This window comes from Rattus rattus, chromosome 2 (genome assembly GCF_011064425.1).
Source record: "Rattus rattus isolate New Zealand chromosome 2, Rrattus_CSIRO_v1, whole genome shotgun sequence".
Classification (NCBI taxonomy): Eukaryota; Metazoa; Chordata; class Mammalia; order Rodentia; family Muridae; genus Rattus; species Rattus rattus.
In genome coordinates, this window is record NC_046155.1 from 181918435 (window position 1) to 181940601 (window position 22167).

Sequence of the window (22167 nt, forward strand, 5' to 3'; positions counted from 1 at the left end):
ACCAGATCTCCCAGAGACTAAACCACCATCCAAAGAGTACACATGGGCAGACCCATGGCTCCAGCTGCATATGTAGCAGAGGATGGCCTTGTTTGGCACCAAGGGAGTAGAAGCCCTTTGTCATGACAAGCTGGACAACCCCACCCCCCAGTGTAGGAGAATGTCAGGGTGGGGAGGCATGAAGGGGTGTGTAGTTGGGTGTGGTAACACCCCAATACAAAAAGGTGTTGGGGGCTATTGGGATAGGGTGTATATGAATGGGAAACCTGAGCAGTGAAATGTAAATAAAAAAACATACAATAAAAACTCAAAATCTTAAATTTCCTTTAGTTGTCTTCTACATTTAAAGTTAAAAAGCACATTTCAATGTTCTGTACTGACAAACAAAAAATATATATTCTACAAATCATACGTTAAGATAAGATAGTAAGAGTACATTTTCAAATTTGTGAAATATAAATGAACTGGATAGTGTAAATAAAACTCCTATTCTCATATTTCTCAAAGTTTTTATAATTGTGTATAGTGCCCTAATGTGAAATATAATGACCATTTTCAGATTAAAAAGGAGATGTTGATTTATTGTTTCCTTAAAATTGTGGTGTCAATTGACTATCAATATGTGACCCTGTATTAAAATTTGTAAATTGTGTGCTGGCATTTTATTTGCTGACAAGATATATGGTGTTGTCATTTCCATAACACAATTATTACTTTCATTATATAAATGTTTGTGACTTCCTTGTCTGTCACACACATTAAAAAAAGACATAATTTTCTGAGATTACCATGTTGAAACGTTAAAATGAAAACTTGTGGAATACTCCAAAAGGCAACATTACTGGGCAATGCTACTCTCACACTACCTTTTGTTGTTATTGTTCCTGTTTGTTTTGTTTTTACTTTCTTTGTTTTTTTGTGTGTGTATGTTTGTTTGTGTAAAAAAAAGAAGATGTCTTTTAAGTGTCATGGAATGCAGAAAGAAGGTAGGAATGCAGTAATGTAGAATATGGATGATGAATCATGGGAGAAGAGCAACAGAGCACTGAGGTAAGCCAAATGAGAACCACTTGGTAGAAATACAGTGGCAAGTGAGTCAGGACCAGAATGTTAGCTGAGAAACTGCCCTAACAAAAATATCAACAATATTATACAGTTTTCTAAGGCTTTACTGTTAAGCCACAAATAAGACCTCTCAAAAACCTTGGAATATATTAATCTTAAGTCGATATACCTGCAATATTTTCATTTTGGTCCTTTCCTTTTTCATGTAATTGGGCTATTCTGATATAACATGTGGTGAGCACCCTATATTGTTTTCATGTAAAAAGTTTCTTGCTTCATATTTTTAGCCAATTCATCCCAAGAGGAGGTCAACTCTGATCTCTGGATATTTGTATCATTGGCTGAAACCATAGTGCCTTTGGCTAGTAAATACAAGCAAATTTATATCCTAGATTTTTTTATTTGAATAGAGGGCCTCATGTGTAGAGCCCAAGAAAAATAGTTTAAAAATTCCCAATAGAAAGGAAGGAGGCAACAAAAAATTTTATAATGATTAGTGTGACAGCCTCACTAGAGAACAAAGTTAAAAACAACCCTAGTTGCAAAACATGACCTCAGCATATATGTATTAGGCACTGCAAGATCTGTGTGAAGTGAACCAATGTATCAATAAGATGTTTTACTGGATCTTTATTTCCTGGTTCTTACAGATTCCCAAATTTGTCTCTTCCTTTATGACTGTGAATATCAGTCTGTGCTTTTACAAAACTCCTGAAGATTTTCACTATGAAGGAGATGTTATGATAGGTGCATTTTTTCCTATCCATACTTACTATTCTCCAAACAAAGTTCCACATAAAACTGTACCATACCAATATATGGACAATTATTTACAGTAAGTACAATTATTCATTTTTAATGTTTAGAATTCTTATATATTAATGGGTGTGATATTAAAATGTACTAATATGTTGGTTTACTTTAATGTAACAACTCATAGATATTCTAAAATCTATTTTTTAAATTTATTATAATTTTTACCACTTTTCCTCTCTCAGGTGGAAATAAATGTTAACATTGCATTTATTTATTTTGGTTTCTTCATTTGATTAACGAAGTAAACCTCTTATTTGCAATTGCTGTTATACCACAATGTCAGAATAGTTTTCAATATTATGGTCTCAAGGAAGGATAAATTAATCGCATCCTGACCTTGTTGCTCATATTCTGGGTGTGTCCCTGTGATTATTTCACTAAATGCACTAAGTCCTGAGTGTTTGTTATACTGCTTGATTGAAGAGGCTGTGGTTTTGCTACATGCAGCTAATTTCAAAATAGTGTATCACAATTAGAAGTTCTGAATACTTTTGTGCTGCACAGACATTTCACCTATCTCACGTTTTCTTATAAGTGTTTGCTGATATAAGTTTTTTTCTCCAATTCCCATTGTTTACTGATTTATGATTTTTTGCAGTATTTTCATTTTTATGGTTGTATTTACCAAGACATCATGACTATGAGTGGGTCAACTTTTGGCTGTTTTATCTTGTATGAAATATTCCAGATAGATGGATAGTGTCAGCAGGTCTTTATGAATTAGACAGGACTATTCCTGTATGTTTCCCAAAAAAGGAGATAAGATATATTTATCTCAACCAAACCTTCCAATTCCATGAAGAACATCTTATGTCTGTATTTATACAGAAAGTAGGGCACTGAAATAGAAAATTAAGACTTAGAAATCCCCTTAAAAGCATAACAAAACCTTTTGGGAGTTAACAAGTTAAAAATAACCAAAAGAAATACAAGTGTGAAGGTCAATTACACTCAGTATGACAATATTATGTGTTTGGTAAAATCATAGTGAGATATTAAGAATTTTATCAAACATAGTGTAGGAGAAAGAAAGTTTATTTTTGAATGCATATTGAACATTATGCTACTCTGAGGGATTTATTTTGAAAATTTAAAACAACAAATATGGTTATGGAAAATTTGATTTTTAGGTAAAATGATTGATATTCAGTATTTATTTATCTCCATTTATTTTAGAGAATACCACAATTTTCTCAAATGTTTAGCAGATAGGGAAATTTCAGTTGTTGGGTGTCTCTTCTATTTCATCATAATTAATGCTTCTTATAACTTCATTATCTCTGTGTCCTTTACACTCAGCAATTTCAGACATGAAAATGCATTGACTTGTTCTTCCATTATATTGTGCAGTATCAAGTCATTCACTGCAAAGACTACAGTTTTTGTGCTGTGAGTATTAGTGTCTGGCTTGTTCATTAAAAGTAAAATATTTTCCTTGTCACAAATATTTAACTTGTCAGAAAAAAATTATGATAGAAATTTATTGAAGTTTTTATAAATAGTTAACAGTATTATTCATTCTCTAAGCATAATCTTCCTATAGAATTGATCTCAAATAGGCATACATACTGCAAAGATAAAAACAGTCTTTTTTTTAAATTGGATATTTCTTTACTTACATTTCACATGTTATTCCCTTTCCTGGTTTCCTGTCCATAAGCCCCGTATTTCCTCCCCTTTCCCTTCTTCTATAAGGGTGTTCCCCTCCCTGTCCACCAGCCCTTAATGCCCCCTGGCATTCCCTTACACTGAGGTCCAACCTTGGCAGGCCCAAGGGCATCTCCTTCCTCTGGTGCTCAACAAGGCCATGCCCTGCTACATATGGAGTTGGAATCAGTCCATGTATAGTTGTTGGGTAGTGGTTTAGTCTCTGGAAGCTGAAAACATTCTTTTGTCATTCTTAGTAAATTCTTTACCTATCTGTTTGAAACTTTTCTATGCATTTTAAAGGGATGAATTCCTATCTTTCTCTGTGATTCTTATTCATATTGTGTAGTTTCCTGTTGAACATAGAAGGATTTTAAGAAGAAATTGGCTTTCTTAATTGTCACATTAATAGTATAGTCTTCTCAAATTTACTATAATATGAACATCTTTGTGTGTGGACAAACTTTGATATAGCTCACATTTTCAGGTGAAAGAAAAATTGTGAGGACAAATTTTCTCATCCTACAATGAGTATCTTGAGATCACTCAGGCCCTCTGATCAGGATCCTACACTTGTTAAAACAATATATTAGGCAATATGTTCAGTCACTTTATTGATCTTTGTAATATGATTTCAGATACAACTGAAAATGCCCTCTATATTTTTATGAGAGTAAATTACTTTCTCTCACATCAGTTAAAATATGGATATTAACTTTTATGTTCAAATGGTTTTAATCAACCATGTATTCATTTATTCTATTTCTAGCTTTATAAAGTTGACATATCACAAGAACATATCTCTTAGTCGTAGTTATATACCATCATCATCAATTTTTCATAATAAATAAAATTATCTGGTAATCTGTTTTAAAATATTTTACTTTATGGTATGTTTTATTCATATTTGATATTTTATGTCTATTGCTTAAATTACAGAAAGTAATATTACAGCTAGAGGTTTTCAATATTTATTCCCTGATAATATATAAACATTTATCATTTTAAATGCAGAAATATTTAGTTATAAACATTACATAGATAGATAGATTTTAACTAAACCAAATGAAGATTATATTTCTTTGAAAAATGAAAAATCTATGCAACATTGCATTGCCAATTTTACATATATTTTGAATGAATGTGGTGCTAATCTTAGCTAGATTTTGATTCTGAATTGGCTTTAACATTGATATCCTCTTTGAATTTCAGCAGTATATTTTTTTAATACATGGAGATATAGACTGGATCATGAGTGCTCACAAGTATCCTTCATGGCCTTCCTTTTATTTATGTTAATTAGAAAACCCTTTTCTTGGTGTTTTCCCTGTTGCTTCCACTTCCCTTCATTCATTCTCAGTTTAGGCTTTCCTTTGGCACTGAGATCTTGTTTGTTAGCTTTTTGTCAGTGTGTTTTTTAAGTATAATATAATATGGACAGATATTTTTGAGCAAAACCAGAAATACCAAAATGGCGAGCTCATAAAATATATAGCAAACTTTCTGCCCTAAGGATGTTTAGAAAGTCTCACTGAAGTAAGAACTGATGTCTCTTATTTTTCAGCATGGTAAGGATTAGAAATTCATCTCATACAGATAAATGTATGCATCCAATTAAAATATTCATGTTCAGTAATAATTCAGACATGTATAGACTGATTTTCTATAAAATTAATTTCATTCTCAAATAATATAATATTAAAAATGTAATGTTTTAATTTGTTTCACTGCAATTATGTAAGTAAATAGAGAATATTTTCTAAGATGCTCAAAAACGTTTATGTTGTAAAAAATTCATGCAGTCATTTCATAGATGTTTGATGTTTCCAAGTGATTTGTATGGTATTTTGTTGTAACTATCATATTTCTTGGAATATCATTTCTGATTTATCAGAATTGCTTTTTTTTTAGTACATTCAATCTTATATTGTAATATTGAACTAGGTTCCCACTTTCTTAACATTTCCACATGGGTCACACCTAATTTGAGTAACATCTAAAAACATGTAGGAGCTTTATGTATATTAATCATAATTTTGATCCAATATCTGAGAAAAAAGATTAAAAATCACTCTGAGGTAAGAAATTTAAAAAAATAATCAGAGACAATATTTTTTTTCATTCTATTGCTTGTTTTCTTGGGTGTGCCCATAATCCTTAGTGTTTACTTCTCTTTCCTTTTCTCTGGTTCTTTCTTTGGATGTTTTGCAGAACCTAAGAGTTCTTTGTGATGCTGAGAGTAGCAGTTATTTAAGTTATTTAAATCTAACTTTCCTATCATATGGCTGCTCTCCATCATGTATCTTTGTTCCTAGCCTGATTAACATACATCATTATCACTTTTATTTTCCACTAGACAGGTATTCAACTTGAAAGCTCAGTATCAGTTGATATTTTTCTGAAAACTCTAAGGAGATTCTTTTTAGTCTTTAAAAACCTATTCAGCCTGTGTAATTTTACTGCTATATATACTTCATTTGGTGGTGGATAGCATTTTGTATAATCTTTCCCTTGTAAGAATATTACATCTTCAGAAGACTACTTCAAAGAATATCCTAGAGAGAGAGAGAGAGAGAGAGAGAGAGAGTGTGTGTGTGTGTGTGTGTGTGTGTGCGCGTGTGTGTGTAAGCGCACGCGCATGTGTGTTTGCATGTGTATAAGTTTATAAGTTTATGTCCTTCTTGGCTATTAATAAGGAAAAGTCTATGAATTCAGAAAGAGAAAGGGAGATTCATAAGGTTTTACAAAGAGCAAAGGGAAAAGGAAATGATGTAATTAAGTCACAATGTCGAGAAAAATAATATAAATAGTTGTCATTTCAAAATATATTTATTTTATTCCATTTTCTATCAAAATCAGGAATTCAATATAGAATTATAAAGTTTGTCTTATTAAAATTTCTTTGCTCTGTGATTGATTATATTGAGATGCTTTGCTGTCTTTAGTATGCAATACATAAAAGTTATTCTAATGACTCATGCATAGGAAATTGTCGAAAATCATTTATTTCTTCAAATACATATGTGTGTGTGTTTATTTGAATACACAGTATTTATCAATGATAAAATGTTAGTTATTCTATTCCCCAAATTAAATATTTTTACCAATTCTTTTCCATTGAATAATATTAATTTATTTACTCAGTATTTTTCTGCTTTTTGTTAAAAAGAATTCAAAGTAAAAGAGTGATGACCTGAGGTAATATTTCACAAAAGAATGTGAGTTCATGCCTATAATCCAGTGATTATATGGAGTAAGTTCTAAGCTCATTTATTATCTACTAGCAATTTCAGACTGCCCTACTTAGAAAAATAATATCAGAGTTATGGTAACTGTTACCCATATGAAATGTATTTCATTTGTAATATTATTTAATATACATATTGTCTCTAAAATCTGATTGGTTTGATAATATATGATGAATTATCATAATTAAACATCTCAGAAGGTCAAGAGTAACGTATTAGAAAATCTGTAATTTAATGAGAAAGTGATTCATAATAGGTAGACTGATCTTCATAGTATAATCTAATAGATTATAAATGAAGTATGTTTTGAGGAACTATAGTCATTGTGTAGTCATATTAAGTGATCTTGCCAAATATTAACTTATTTACACAACCTAGTTCCACCTATATATAGTGAAAAATTAAACTGAATAATTTATGGGAACAAATATATAGTATAAAGTTTACTATACTTGATATATGTCCCATGTTGCATTCCTTTTGTATTTGCTGTCTATTTTGTCATTTATACAGGTATAATTTTAAGAACTATCAGTATATTATGGTTTTGGTATTAGCCATTGAGGAGATAAATGGGAACCCCAATCTTTTACCTAATATATCTCTTGGATTTGATTTCTATAATGTCAGATTCACTGAGAAGGAAACACTTATGAATGCTTGTATTTGGATCACAGGTCAAGGACAGAAAAATTTTTTACCAAATTACAATTGTAGCAAAAGAATTTTTACTGTTGCTCTCACAGGGACATCATGGACCACATCTGCCCAAATTGGAACATTACTTCAACTCTTTAAATTTCCTCAGGTAAGAGAATTTCGAGTGTGGACCTGGGAATAAGGTCTCTTTGTTCATACTTTAGGTGTTTTTAAAACTACAAGAAGAGTTTTCAAATTATTCAACATCAAAGAAGTAACAAAACACTTTAATTGGATCAAGATTTCTCTTAAATTCAGGTTCTTTGAAACTCACAGGCTGGGCAGGAATTTCTGTAAATTATGTAAATGTAATTATTCTTTAAAATTGAGAAAAAACTACCTTCCCCCCATTGTTATTTGTTGCTTCAGGAATGAAATGAAATTTTGCTCCATGTTAATATTCTTCCTCTTACTTGGTTCAGCTTTCTTTTGGACCTTATGATCCCATCTTGAGTGACCGTGGTCAATATTCTTCTCTGTATCAGATGGCCCCAAAGTACACGTCTCTTTCACTTGGCATTGTATCTTTGATGGTTCATTTTAGGTGGTCCTGGGTTGGTCTCATCCTTCCAGATGACCATAAAGGGAGTAAAATTTTATCAGAGTTCAGAGAAGATATGGGGAGAAAAGGAGTCTGCATAGCTTTTGTGAAAATAATCCCAGTCACATGGACTAGATATTTTAACAAATTCTGGGAAAATATGGATGAGACAAATGTCATAATTATTTATGGTGACATTGATTCCATCATAGGTATAATGCGAAATATTGGGCAAAGACTGTTGACGTGGAAAGTCTGGGTCATGAACACTGAACCTCATATTACTGATTATGCTGATTATTTCATGCTTGACTCATTTCATGGTAGTCTTATTTTTACACACCATTATGAAGAAAGTTTTCAACTTACTAAGTTTATTCAAACAGTTAATCCTTACAAATATCCAGAAGACATTTACCTTCCTAAGTTATGGCATTTGTTCTTCAAGTGCCCATTTTCTGATATTGACTGTCAACTATTGGATTACTGTCAATCCAATGCGTCTCTGGATGTATTACCTCGTCATATATTGGACACGGCAATCAGTGAAGAAAGCAACAACATCTACAATGCTGTGTATGCTGTGGCTCACAGTCTCCATCAGATGAGTCTTCAACAAGTACAAATACAGCCACATGAAAATGGGGAAGTGATGACCTTCTTCCCCTGGCAGGTAGTAGCCACTCTACTATATTGTGTCATCAGCACCTCTATATGTGAGATATGCAATTACAGAAAGTTGGGTATTATAAAATTATATTCATGTTGTTCATAATCTTAGGAATGTTTGTATTTCTAAACATTCTTCATTTCAAGGTCAAGACAGTTTCCAGTGTGTGTTTGTGATAAATGGGATGAAAGATTACAGGAGGATATGGTATTAGTCAAAACAAATGTCATGTCATCAATAGCTAGATATACAATATTCTCATGGTAAAAGTTACAATTAAAAATCAATAATTTTTCTGTAAATTTCTTATAACAGCAACAAATGAGTAGATACGTAAGTGAAACAATTAGAATGATTGTACACTTAAACAATTCTCTTTTATTATCCTTTATAAATCAGCAACTTCGTTTTAGATAGTCGATCTTTGTAGATAATCTGGAAGCAAATAGGTTTGGCTTGTATGGTATCCCACACAACCAGTCATTCACTTATTTATCATTATTAGAAGCTTCATCAATTTGCCATTTGCATCATACTTTAAGATAAATAAGACACATTCAAAAGTATATTTCATCTCGGTCTCTGGGACACAGTTTAATATAAATTTATAAATCTCTTTTAGCTAAACATTTTCCTAAAGGACATTGATGAGAGAGACAACATGAGTTTAGGTGGGAGAAAGAAATTAAATGCAGAATATGACATTTTTAACCTTTGGAATTTACCAAAGGGTCTTGGCCGTAAAGTCAAAATAGGATCTTTTTCAGGAAATGCTCCTGAGGGCCAACAGTTGTCCTTATTTGAGCCTATGATACTATGGGCAGAAAGATTTTCAGAGGTGAGTTATGTATTAAATCAATACTTTAACCTTGTGTTAATAAAATTTTAATTTCTGAAGAAATTACACTTGTTTTCTGTCTTAAGGTCCATTACACTTTGATTACCAATACAAAATACCACAATGGTAGTACTAGAGTATTGTATGTTCTCATTCTTTGTTTCAGATTAGTGGTACTATTTAGTGTTAAATAAGACCCACAGTATTCATTCATATAAATATTATTTAGTTTCTACCTGTCACATATTAGGAACACATTGGAAGAGGACATTTCCAGCTCTCAAATGTGTCTTGGTTCAATGTGTTTTAGAAAAATTTTCATTCCAGATTAATAACATAAAACAATATAAAATTTACTTTTTATTGTAGGATCAAACAACATTTCCAACGGTGATTCATGGAAAATGGTTTATTTTTAGTTATGATCCAAAAATATGAAATTCAATTATAGATAGAAGCATCACACTGAGGGTTAGTCGTGAAGACAGTCTCAAGAACTGCACATCTATACATCCATGTTTACAGTAAGAACAATGAGAAACCTAGAACTGAGGAGAAAATTAAAATGTTTCGATTCCAACCGCATTGAAAAAATTTCTCCAGCAAGTTTGTATCTTCAAAAGTTTAAATTACATTCCAAATAGTACTACAAATTTGGAAATAAGCACTCAAATACTTTAGTCCCTATGGTATTCAAAATACCATATAGGAACCCTGTTAGCGTCCCTTAACTGTTCATATATTTTCAATAGGTCCATTGTCAATCTTGCTTAAAAAATGTCTATTCCATGAACAATTAGGCTAGTTTTTCAGCCTCTAGTATAAGGAGACCTATATTGGGTGCATATGGAGAATCTACTGGCTTGCATATCTCCTGTAAATCTATACTTAAACAATTTCAGGGTGTGTGCATTATATTTGGAAATATATAATTTCCAAATTATGAGGATATATATGTAAACATCTTTATAAACACACACATATATATAAACATATATATTTATATATATTCTGTGAATTCAGAAAGGCATGAATAATGATGCTTTCTTCTACCTTCTATACACTCATTCTGAGACATCATCAAAATTTAAGTGTACCTTTTCAACTTTGGTTTCAAATTATCTATATATCTTTCCTAGAAATATGCATATCTGTTTCTATGTCCAATCTAAATCCTATCAAATTGACAGAGCAGATCCTCAGTCATGATGGAAGTAAATGTGATCAATGCATTAGTCAGAAAGTAGAAAGATTGTATCACTCAGGATTTGTCTTTTTATATTATATTCCCTATCACCTACTTTGCTCAAACTAACCCATTCTTCATTATGGCTACATATTCTCCAACACTCCAGTAATAATTATCCAATAAATCTTTAAGCACATATGTTTCTCCAGGGTATAATCTTTCTAAATAATCCTCTGTATTTACAAGAATACTTGGGAATTGATTGTAATACATTCAAAAATTCTATTTATGATGATTTTTGATAAAACACTAAGATTTAGATAACATTTCTTTAATTTTTTTCAGATCCCTCAGTCTGTATGCAGTAAGAGTTGTGTGCCTGGATTTAGAAAAGTAACTCTGGAGGGCAAGGCCATCTGCTGTTACAATTGCACTCCCTGTGCAGACAATGAGATTTCTAATGAGACAGGTAAATGCATGATTTACTGAAATCTTTCTCATTTCTCCACAGGACTCCATAATAATCTGGCCAATAAAATTGTCTAAATTCAAATCAGAAATAAATGTGTTCACTTTGTTTAGGATTTTAAATGTCATAATTCTTCAGCATCTCATTGAAATGGCCCACCATAGCCATTAAATATCATACATGATTTATATCTGTAGTTCTTCCAAATTGACCCTGGGAGAAAAAAAATATTTTCAGTGTAGTTCACAGTATGTTTTATTTGATGGTACCATTTAACACATATTGATAAAGTATTAATATAGGTTTTCCAGTTATATTTAAATAACTTTTAATACTCAGAATTTTTGCATCTTTATATTAATGATTATCTCAAACTAATTTTTCAAAATATATTTTCTCTCAATTTTTAGTTGTTCAATAATTTTGTACAATATGTTTTGATCACATTCAATCCTTCTTTTAGTTAGGGTTTTATCCAGTGAACAGGCACAATGGCCACATCTACTATTAAAAGAATGATATTTAATTGTGGCTAGCTTACAGGTTATGAAGTTCAGCCATTATCAAGGTGAGAGCATGGCAGCATCTAGGCAAGAATGGTGTTGGAGGAGCTGAGAGTTCTACATCTTGTTCTGAAGGCAAACAGGAGAAGACCTTCCAGATAGCAGGGTCTTGTAAAGCTTCTTTTTTTTTTTTTTTCGGAGCTGGGGACCGAACCCAGGGCCTTGCACTTGCTAGGCAAGCGCCCCACCACTGAGCCAAATCCCCAACCCCTAAGGTCATACCTCTTAATAGTGCCACTCCTCGGGCCAAGCATATACAAATCATCACATTCCACTCCATGGCTTCCTATTCATGTTCAAACTTAAGTCTACTCTACAGAGACATACCCAGCCATAACATAATAATAAAAATATCTTGTCTGTTTTCCACAATTCCCATAGTCTATAGCAGTCTCAACAATGTTAAAACTCCAAAGTTCAAAGACCTTTCTGAGTTTCATCTAATCCCCGAACTGCAATCCCCAAAGAAAGACAGCAAAGCAGCTGAGCAAACTACAAACTCTGCATCTCCACATCTGATATCAAAGTAGATTTCAATTCCCCAACTCATTTTTTTATCTTTGTTGAATATACAAACTTTTATCTTCTGGATTGGAACCATTCACTGTTAGCAACTTTCCTTGGCAAGTATTCCACAGCTCTGGCATCTTTAACCCCTTAGGGTCTCCAAGTCAACTTCAACTTCACAGCTTCTTAATCAAATGTCTTGGATCCATACATGATCTTCTGGTCTCCTCCAAAGGGCTTATGTCACTTCTCTAACTCTGCCCTATGGATCCTCTAACCTCTAGGATCTGGTTTTCTCCACTCCACCACTGCTCCTGGTATTCTCAGTGATCATGCCATGGTAATGACATCTCAAATATAGCATTTTCTGCTGCAAGTAGGCTTCACCAATAGTCTCTCAGAGGTTCTCTTCATGGTGTCTTGCCTCAGCTTCTTTGCCTGACCCTTTAACCTTGGGTCTTCAACTGCAGCTGAGGTTTCATCTTCACCAATGGTGTTCAATGGCATCTCATGGTGCCACACCTCAGCTGCTGTCCATGACCCCTACATACCTGAAAAGCCAGGATCACCAGGTCAATTCCTACGCATTACCAAGTACAGCTTTAGCTGTAGGTGCTACCTTGGTTATCTCTAGCATTCTTATACTCTAAGAAAATACTTCCAAGATTTCACCACAGTGATGTTGCTCCCTTCTTAAGAACTGCCAATTTCAAATTTCTAGATAACCAGCATAAATTTTTCTAGTAGTCCCTTCCATTCTTGCCTCAAAAGTCAGAGATACAAGGCTGCTGAGTTCTGCTGCTTCCTGGGACTTAAACTTTGTCCCCTTTACTCTATCATATCATCACCAGCCTTCTCTTTTCCTACTCCTTCACAGTCTATGCTTGGCTATCCTAGAACTTCCTCCATAGATTTACCTTGAATGCAGAGATCTGCAGTCCTATTTTCTAAGTACTAGGTTTAAAGATGGGTTCCCCCAAGGCTGCTCTTAAGCTTTTCTCTTCTTGGAAATTGCTCTTGATTAGGCTGACTTGAACTCAGAGATCTGCTTACCTCTCTCTCTCTCCTGACTTTGATAGTTTGTACCTCTATAACTGCCTAAGTTTAACTGGGTGAGATCTTTCCCCCCAATCCTACTCTCTTAATCAGCTTATTTCCTGGAACATAGAATTCAGCTCCAATCTACTCCCTGGTGCCCCTTTAATTCTTGAGCAACATATATTTTATTTTTCCTCTTTCATTTTGATTCTTTTTATTAAAAACAATTTCATAAAATTGAACGTTAGTAAGCACACAACAGAAGTTATACCAGGGTGTTTTGAGACTTCCCTTTTTAAAGCAATCTAAATCTCTTCAGCATAACCTCAGGCTGTCTCCTTGGAAAATAGCAAAAATTATATACATTTTTCACCAAAATACCACAAAATCATCTCTAAGTCACAACTAAAATTCTTCTCCATTGAAACATCTTGGACCAGGTTTGCAGAGTTCAAATCACTCTCAGCAACAAAAACTTTGATATTCCTACTAGGATAACCCTTAACCCCACTTAAGGATTCCTCCACTGTCCAAATCCAAAGCCACAAAATCCATATTCTTCTAAACAAAAGCACGTTCAAGTCTGTCACAGCAATACACCAGTACCAACTTCTTTCTTAGAGTTTTGCTGCTATGAATACACACCATAACCACAGCAACTCTTAAAATGGCAACATTTAATTGTGGCCAGGTTAAAATTTCAGATGTTCAGTCCTTTAATATTAAAGGAAGATCCAGGAAGGCATGGCATAGGCAAGCTGAGAGATCTACATCTTGTTCTGAGAGCAAAAATGACAAGACTGCCTTCCAGGCATCTAGGATGAATGTCTTAATGCCCATGAGTACAGTACCACACCTAGTCCAACAAGGCCACACCTCTTAATAGTGTCACTCCATGAGCCAAGCATATACAGCCAATCACAGCCCTCTCAATCCTCCCAGATCTAGTCCCTCTTTTCTAGCTATTCAATATTTTGCAATTAAACTTTCTAAAACTTCCTACGAAACTCATCTACTTTGGTTTTGGTAGATCTCACTTGACAGTTGTCAACCAACCATGAGATGCATGATAAAAATTGACTCTCTTCCAAACAGCTAATAATTGCCAATATCTTATTTTCCAGGGGTGTGTTTTTATGTTTTATTCCTACCTACACTCTCTATGTGGGAGTTTGCTCTGATTTAAATCTGCAACTTTCTTATTCATTTTCCCGCGGGCTATAAATTCATAATTCCAAGTGTCTAATAGGTCCAGAAAACAATAATTATCTGTAATGTGTAGTTATCTGCACATTACAGGGCTTCCTGCTTTCTCTTGGATAAAATTTTAACAAACATTTTATTTTGTTATTAAGAATTTTGGAGAAGATTAGAGTTTGAGATCTTTTGGGGGGAGATATATTATGAGAGACAAGTTTGAAATTTTAAAAGTGTATGTGAAATCTGGACTCTCTTTTTTTCTGAATTCTGCTTTTTTTCATCTTTATTAACTTGGGTTTTTCTTATTTACATTTCAATTGTTATTCCCTTTCCCGGTTTCTGGGTCAACATTCCCCTAACACCTCCCTCTCCCCTTCTCTATTGGTGTTCCCCTTCCCATCTTCCCCCCATTACCGTCCTCCCCCTCACGTTCACTGGGGTTCAGTCTTGGCAGGACAAGGGCTCCTCCTTCCACTGGTGCCCTCACTAGGCTATTCATTGCTACCTATGAGGTTGGAGCCAAGGGTCAGTGCATGTACAGTCTTTGCATAGTGCTTTAGTCCCTCGAAGCTCTGGTTGGTTTGCATTGTTGTTCATATGGGGTCTCAAGCCCCTTCAAATCAGAATATAAGAATTCAATCCACCAAGTGCTCAAGTGTCATCTCTGCCTGGATGCTGTCATGCTTATTGATACGGCAGAAATTGACTAACAGTGCAAACCTATAAGGAAACACCCCTGTTAAATAGATTTATAAGCTATTTTCTGTTCACAGGAATAGAACAATAACTAACATAGGATAACAACAAAATCCCTTAAAGATTTTTGAAAATTTTACCTAGAAAATATCTAGCTGAGTTTAATCAAAAGTCAATTGATAGTTATAGCTTTTATATACACATTTTCATTATTATTAGTTAGGTATCCTTTTCTGTTTCCTGTTGCTGAATGTAGATGCTACAGATTTTATTTTTAAATATGATAGATTAATTTGTATCACTATTTGAAATGTGAGAGTAACATTTTATTAAGGTCTGGTAGTGAGATTTGTTCTCATTAAGAACTTAGTGTGTATGATAGATGAACTATTGCCCAGAACTTTTCATATAATTCTTGTAAATACTGATCCACTTACCATATTACTGAATAAATTGATGAGGAGATTGTCATCATGAAAAATCTCTGCAATTAGGTCAATTCTTTTTATTGTTTAGGAATGAATATCTAGCACATGAATTAAAATTATAGAGGTATATGTACATACATGTATAATATGTGTTTGTATATGTACATAGGTAATATATGCATATATCTTATTTTATACATATAAATATTCATATTTATATAGATAGAGAGAGAAAAAGAGAGATAAACAGAGATATAGCAATATAGGGAGACAGAGACAGAGAACATGAGAGACACAGAGAATCACATTTTTATCATCATCAAAGTAAAAACATATTTTCTATCATTTATTTAATACTCCCATTATTGAATTTCAACCACACATATCTTTTAAATAAGTGTTATTGTATTGACATGGAATCATAAAATTTATAGTAAATTTTATTTTTCCTACTGTAATTACATTATAAAAAGTAGTAAAAATATTTTTAATGAACAGATAAAGTCTATTAAATGAGAATTAATGAAGATTTATTGTCAATTTTAACATGGTAATACATTACATATTATGAAAATACACAGAATCTGAACTGATAAACTTTATAAAAAGGTTTGGGTGACTAGGGTGACAGCTGTCAGTCCTACTATCTTCTAATTTTCCTTGATAGGAATTTATCATTTCACCATACACAGATTTTTAATAGATTTCAATTCAATTAAATGAATTTTGTCCCCTCGAGAAGATAACTTTTGAAAGAACCACTGTTACCTTCATACATGTTGTGATTTTGGCTGCAATTAAGGGAGTAGCATGTGTAGTAAATGAAATTTGCTATTTAATTTAAGGTCAGTTATAAAATAGATGAGAAACTACTACTAGTGCTTTCATGAAAGTCACAAAATCAACTTTTGAAATATAGTCATACTTTTTGTTCATACTTACTTAGATTTTGTGGTATTTAACTGTCATTTCTATGAAAATACTGACATGAGCATATGCTAGACATAAGCTGGCAGAGTACACAAATAAAGATATATGCAAGAGAGGAGCTAAGGAAAGCATGATGTCCATGAACACATTTCAAGGATATTGACTAGCTTTCTTCTTGGATTAAAACGATGACTACCAGATTTTTATGATAGACTTTACTTATGGCCTAAAATCATATAATTTTAAAACATATTTAAAAATACTTGGAGCTGCAACATATACTTTTGGATGTAATTTTTTGTATTACTTTAATGAGACTGCTCAGAAACTCTAGGCACCCAACATACATTTCTTCTGTTTTTTGTTTGGTTTTGTTTTGTTTTGTCTCTGTAGGTAGACTCTTAATAGAGGTAGTGTATATGGTTTTATAATCAGCTTCAATGTCATATTTTCTGTCTTCCCATCCTCAAAACCTCCTGCCTTGTCACAGATTTGTAAAGTTTAGTATATTTTAAAAGATTTTTTATTTACTTTTACCCTCCAGGTTTTATTATCCTCCTGCTCCACCCCCCCAACTGTTCCATATGCCACATCTCCTCCTTGCCTATGCTTGTGTCTCCACAAATATGTCTCCACCCCCTACCATACCAGACCTCTAAACTTCCTCAGACCTCCATTCCCTTGAGAACTAGGTTCATCTTCTCTGACTGAACCCAGACCCAGGTGTCCTCTGCTGTATATGTGTCAGGGGCCGCATCTCAGGTGATGTATACTGCCTGGTTGGTGATTCAGTGTCTGAGAGATCTCGGGGGTCCGGTTAACTGACAGTGCTGGTCCTCCTACAGTATTGTACTCAGTTTCCTCCAGCTTTTCCCTAATTCAACAGAGGGGTCAGCAGCTTCTGTTCTTTGGTTGGGTACACATATCGGAATCTGACTCTTTCAGCTGCTTGTTGGGTCTTTTGGAGAATATCATCCTACCTGAGGTGACTTCAGTAATTTTCAGTAACACTTGGCTGACAGCAAAGATTTAAACCTACAATAAACACAGGGAGATACTTAAGAGTCAAAAATAGCCAAAGACATGAAAAATGCATCACATGTACATGTTGAGTACCTATAAAATCTGTGAAGATTTATATGGTAATGCAAAGATCCTAAAATTAAAAAATGTCATCTAACTTGTCTAAATTTGGATATCTAGTATTTGAATACAAAGCATTTTCCTGCCCTATCTTGCTAATATTAAACAATTTGCCTAATAGTTAATAAGTTCAAGTCCTAGCACTTGAAACTTACATTGAATTCTATCTAATTTTCATACGGGCTAGAAATTGGAAATTTGCACTTGATTTCCCCAGCATCTTTACTGTCTATTGTAATTCAATATTTAAATTTCCTAAATCTGTAGATTACATTGCTATTGTCTATCTCCATGTAGTAGAACACTACATGCAATTATAAACTCAGGTTATGGAATTTATACAACTTACAGTGTATGCCATCTATAATGTAGAGATGTAACAAGACTAAGAGGTCTTTTAGAATATTCAATCTCTAGTTTTAAGAATAGGTAATATGCACAATTATGGTATCTAAAACAAAGGAAAAATAATTCTCAGTATTTTTCTATTTCTTAATATTGAGTGAAGAGTTGGATTAATTTAATCTTTCTTTTTTTAATTATATATTTTTATTTACATTTCAAATGTTATCCCCTTTTCCTGTTTCCAATCCTTAAACTCCCTATCCCATCCCTCTTCCCTATTTTTCTGTGAGGGTGCTCCCCCCCCCAAGCCACCCACCCCTTCCTGCCTCCCTGACCTGACACTCCCCTACATTGGGGGATTCAGCCTTGGCTGGACCAAAGGCTTCTTCTCCCAATTGGTGCCCAACAAGGCCATCCTCTGCTACATATGGAGCTGAAGCCATGGGTCTGTCTATGTGTACACAGTAGATGGGTATTAGTCCCAGGGAGCTCTGGTTGGTTGTTATTATTGTTCTTATGGGGTTACAAGCCCCTTCAGCTCATACAATCCTTTCTCCAACTCTTCCATTTCCAACCCACTTCTCCGTCCAATGATTGGCAGTGAGCAACTGCCTCTGTATTTGTCCAGGTATGGCAGAACCTCTCAAGAGACAGCTATATCAGGCTCTTGTCAACATGTACTCCTCGGCATCCCCAAGGATGTCTGGGTTAAATGTCTGTATATGGGATGGATCCCCATGTATGGCAGTCTCTTGATGGCCTTTCCTTTAGTCTCTGCTCCAAATTTTGTCTCTGTATTTCCTTCTGTGAATATTTTGTTGTTCCCCCTTCTAAAAGTCTGAAGCATCCACACATTGGTTTTCCTTTTTCTTGAGCTTCATGTGGTCTGTGAATTGTATCTTGTATATCCAAGCTTTGGAACTAATATCCACTTATCAGTGGAAATGTAGATAGCTTATGTAAGAGAAAGAATATGATGGTAGGGAAGAATGATTGAATGAAAACACATTATATGTGAACATGCATACTAGAAGAAATACATGAGAAAGAAGGAACACTATACAAATATTTAAATATTCATAACAGTGTGCTTATTACTTTTTTTCTGAGAAAAAAGGTAATGTGAAATTTGGAACATAGAAATGACTCAGAAAAAATAAGGTATCAATTCAGCCTGGACTCATGATCTCATGATAACCTACATTTCTGACCAGATGTGGATCAGTGTATGAAGTGTCCAGAGAGTCATTATGCAAATCCAGAGAAGAACCACTGTTTCCAGAAAACTGTGAGCTTTCTGGCCTATGAAGACCCCTTGGGGATGACTCTGGCCAGTATATCTCTCTGCTTATCTGCACTCACAGTCTTTGTTATTGGGGTCTTTGTGAAATACAGAGAGACCCCCATTGTGAAAGCCAATAATCGAGGTCTCAGTTCCACTTTGCTCATCACAATCACATTTTGTTTACTCTGTTCCTTGAACTTTATTGGTCAACCAAATGCAGCCACCTGTATCCTCCAGCAGACCATATTTGGAGTTGCATTCACTGTAGCTCTGGCTACTGTATTGGCCAAAACTGTTACTGTGGTCATTGCCTTCAAAGCCACCTTTCCAGGGAAAATGGTGAGGTGGTTAATGACATCAAGGGCCCCAAACTATATAATTCCTATCTGTATTCTGATCCAACTTCTTCTTTGTGCAATATGGATGGCTACCTCTCCTCCATTCATTGACCAAGATTTTCATGCTGAACATGGACACATCCTACTTTTGTGTAACAAGGGATCATCTCTTGCCTTCCACTGTGTTCTGGGATACCTCTGCTCCCTGGCAATTGGTGGTTACACCATGGCATTCTTATCTAGAAATCTGCCTGATACATTCAATGAATCCAAATTTCTGTCATTCAGCATGCTGGTGTTCTTCTGTGTCTGGGTCACATTTCTTCCTGTCTACCATAGCACTAAGGGGAAGGTCATGGTGGCTATGGAAGTATTCTCTATCTTAGCTTCCAGTGCAGCCCTCCTTGGTTTTATATTTATTCCTAAGTGTTACATTATCTTGTTGAGACCAGAAAAGAATTCATTTTATCATATGAGGGACAAAACACATTCTAGAAAGAATAAGTCTCTTAAAATATAGTTGAAAAATAAATTTAGTTTGAATTTATTCCCTATTCCATACTAAAAACATAAATATACAAGTATAAAATGGATTCATCTCCATCAAACGTTATTTCTTTAAACAATTATACTCTGGTGTTACAATATGAGAGAAAATTCTCTATTCCATTTATGAAAACCACATCTTCTCGTTTGCTCCTCAGTTCTCTTAGTCAATAAAGTGGTGGCATCATACCTGGGTAATGTTGAAATTTTAATCTTTCTTTGATATAAAAATTCCTTTGTTCTTTTCTTCTTTTAATGTGTTTATCAACCATAATTAGCATATAATTTCCTATGTCTGATTTAGTACAATATTTAATATGACATGCTCATCCAAATAAACTTTCTTAATGTCCATTAATAATTCATACTAATTTCATTGTTACATATGTAATTTATAAATTTTCATATATTTAATTTTTTTCATTTTAATTAAAGTGGGTATTTCTTATTTACATTTCAAATGTTATTGCCTTTCCAGGTTTCCTGTCCATCAGCTCCCTAGACCCTTCCCCTCACCTTCTGTATGGGTGTTCCCTTCCCAATTCACTCCCCATTACTACACATCCCCCCGAACAATCCCCTACACTGAGGGTCCAACCTTGGTAGGACCAGGGCTGTCCTTTCCACTGGTTCCTGAACAAGGCTATTCACTGCAATCTATGATGTTGGAGCTTAGGGTTAGATCATGTATAGTCTTTAGGTAGTGGTTTAGTTCCTGGAAGCTCTGGTTGGTTGGCATTGTTCTTCTTATGGGGTCACAAGCCCCTTCAGCTCTTTTAGTCCTTTCTCTAATTCCTTCAACAGGGGGTCCCATTGTCAGTTCATTGGTTTTCTGCTGGCAGTCGCCTCTGTATTTGACATGTTCTGGCTGTGTCTCTCAGGGAAGATCAATATCCAGTTCCTGTCAGTATGTACTTCTTAGCTTCATCTTATCTTGGTTGGGTGATCATATATATATATTGACCATATATATATAGGCCACATGTGGGGCAGGTTCTTAATAGCTATTCTTTCAGTCTCTGCTCTAAACTTTGCCTCTGTATCCCCTCCTATGGATATTTTTGTTCCCCTTTTAAAGAATGAGTGAAGCATCTGAATTTTGATAACCCTCCGTGAGTTTCATGTGGTCCATGTATTGCCTCTTGGATAATTCGAGCATTTGGGCTAATGTCCATTTATCAATGAATAAATACCATATGTGTTTTTCTGTAATTGTGTTACCTCACTTAGTATGATGTTTGCTTTTTCCATCTATTTGCCTATGAACTTCATAAAGTCATTGTTTTTGATAGGTGTGTAATATTCCATTGTGTAAATGTACTACATTTTTCTGTATCCATTCCTCTGTTGAAGGGCATCTGGGTTCTGTGCAGATTCGGCTATTATAATTAAGGCTGTTATGAACATAATGAAGCATGTGTCTTTGTTGTATGTTGGAGCATCTTTTGGGTATATGTTCAGGATAGGTATAACTGGGTCCTCAGGTAGTGGAATGTTCAATATTCTGAGGAAACTCCAAGGGAGTTTGTACCAGTTTGCAATCCCACCAAAACTGGAGGTGTGTTCATCTTTATCCACATCCTTACCAGCATCTGCTGTCACCTGAGTTTTTGATCTTAGTCACTCTGACTAGTGTGATCTGGAATCTCAGGGTTGTTTTGGTTTACATTTCCTTGATGACTAAGGATGTTGAACAATTCTGTAGGTGCTTCTTAGCCATTGGATATTTCTCAGCTGTGAATTCTTTGTTTAGCTCTGTACCCCATTTTTAATAGGGTTATTTGACTCTCTGAAATCTAACTTCATTACTTCTTTGTATACTTTGGATATTAGTTGTCTATCAGATGTAGGATTGGTAAAGATCTTCTTCCAATCTGTTGATTGCCATTTTGTCCTAGTGACAGTGTTCTTTGCATTACAGAAGGTTTGCAGTTTTATGAAGTACCTTTTATTGATTCTTGATTTT

At 34.2% G+C, this 22167-nt stretch overlaps 1 protein-coding gene across 1 annotated transcript; it reads left to right on the top strand.

Annotated features, from left to right (window-relative positions):
• Positions 1 to 1679: 1679 nt before the first annotated feature.
• LOC116892756 (vomeronasal type-2 receptor 116-like) lies at positions 1680 to 20175 on the top strand. Its single transcript, XM_032894634.1, has 6 exons — positions 1680 to 1900; positions 7290 to 7584; positions 7898 to 8689; positions 9309 to 9524; positions 11059 to 11182; positions 19247 to 20175. Exons 1-6 carry the CDS (start codon positions 1680 to 1682, stop codon positions 20173 to 20175), a joined length of 2577 nt encoding a protein of 858 aa, XP_032750525.1.
• Positions 20176 to 22167: the final 1992 nt, after the last annotated feature.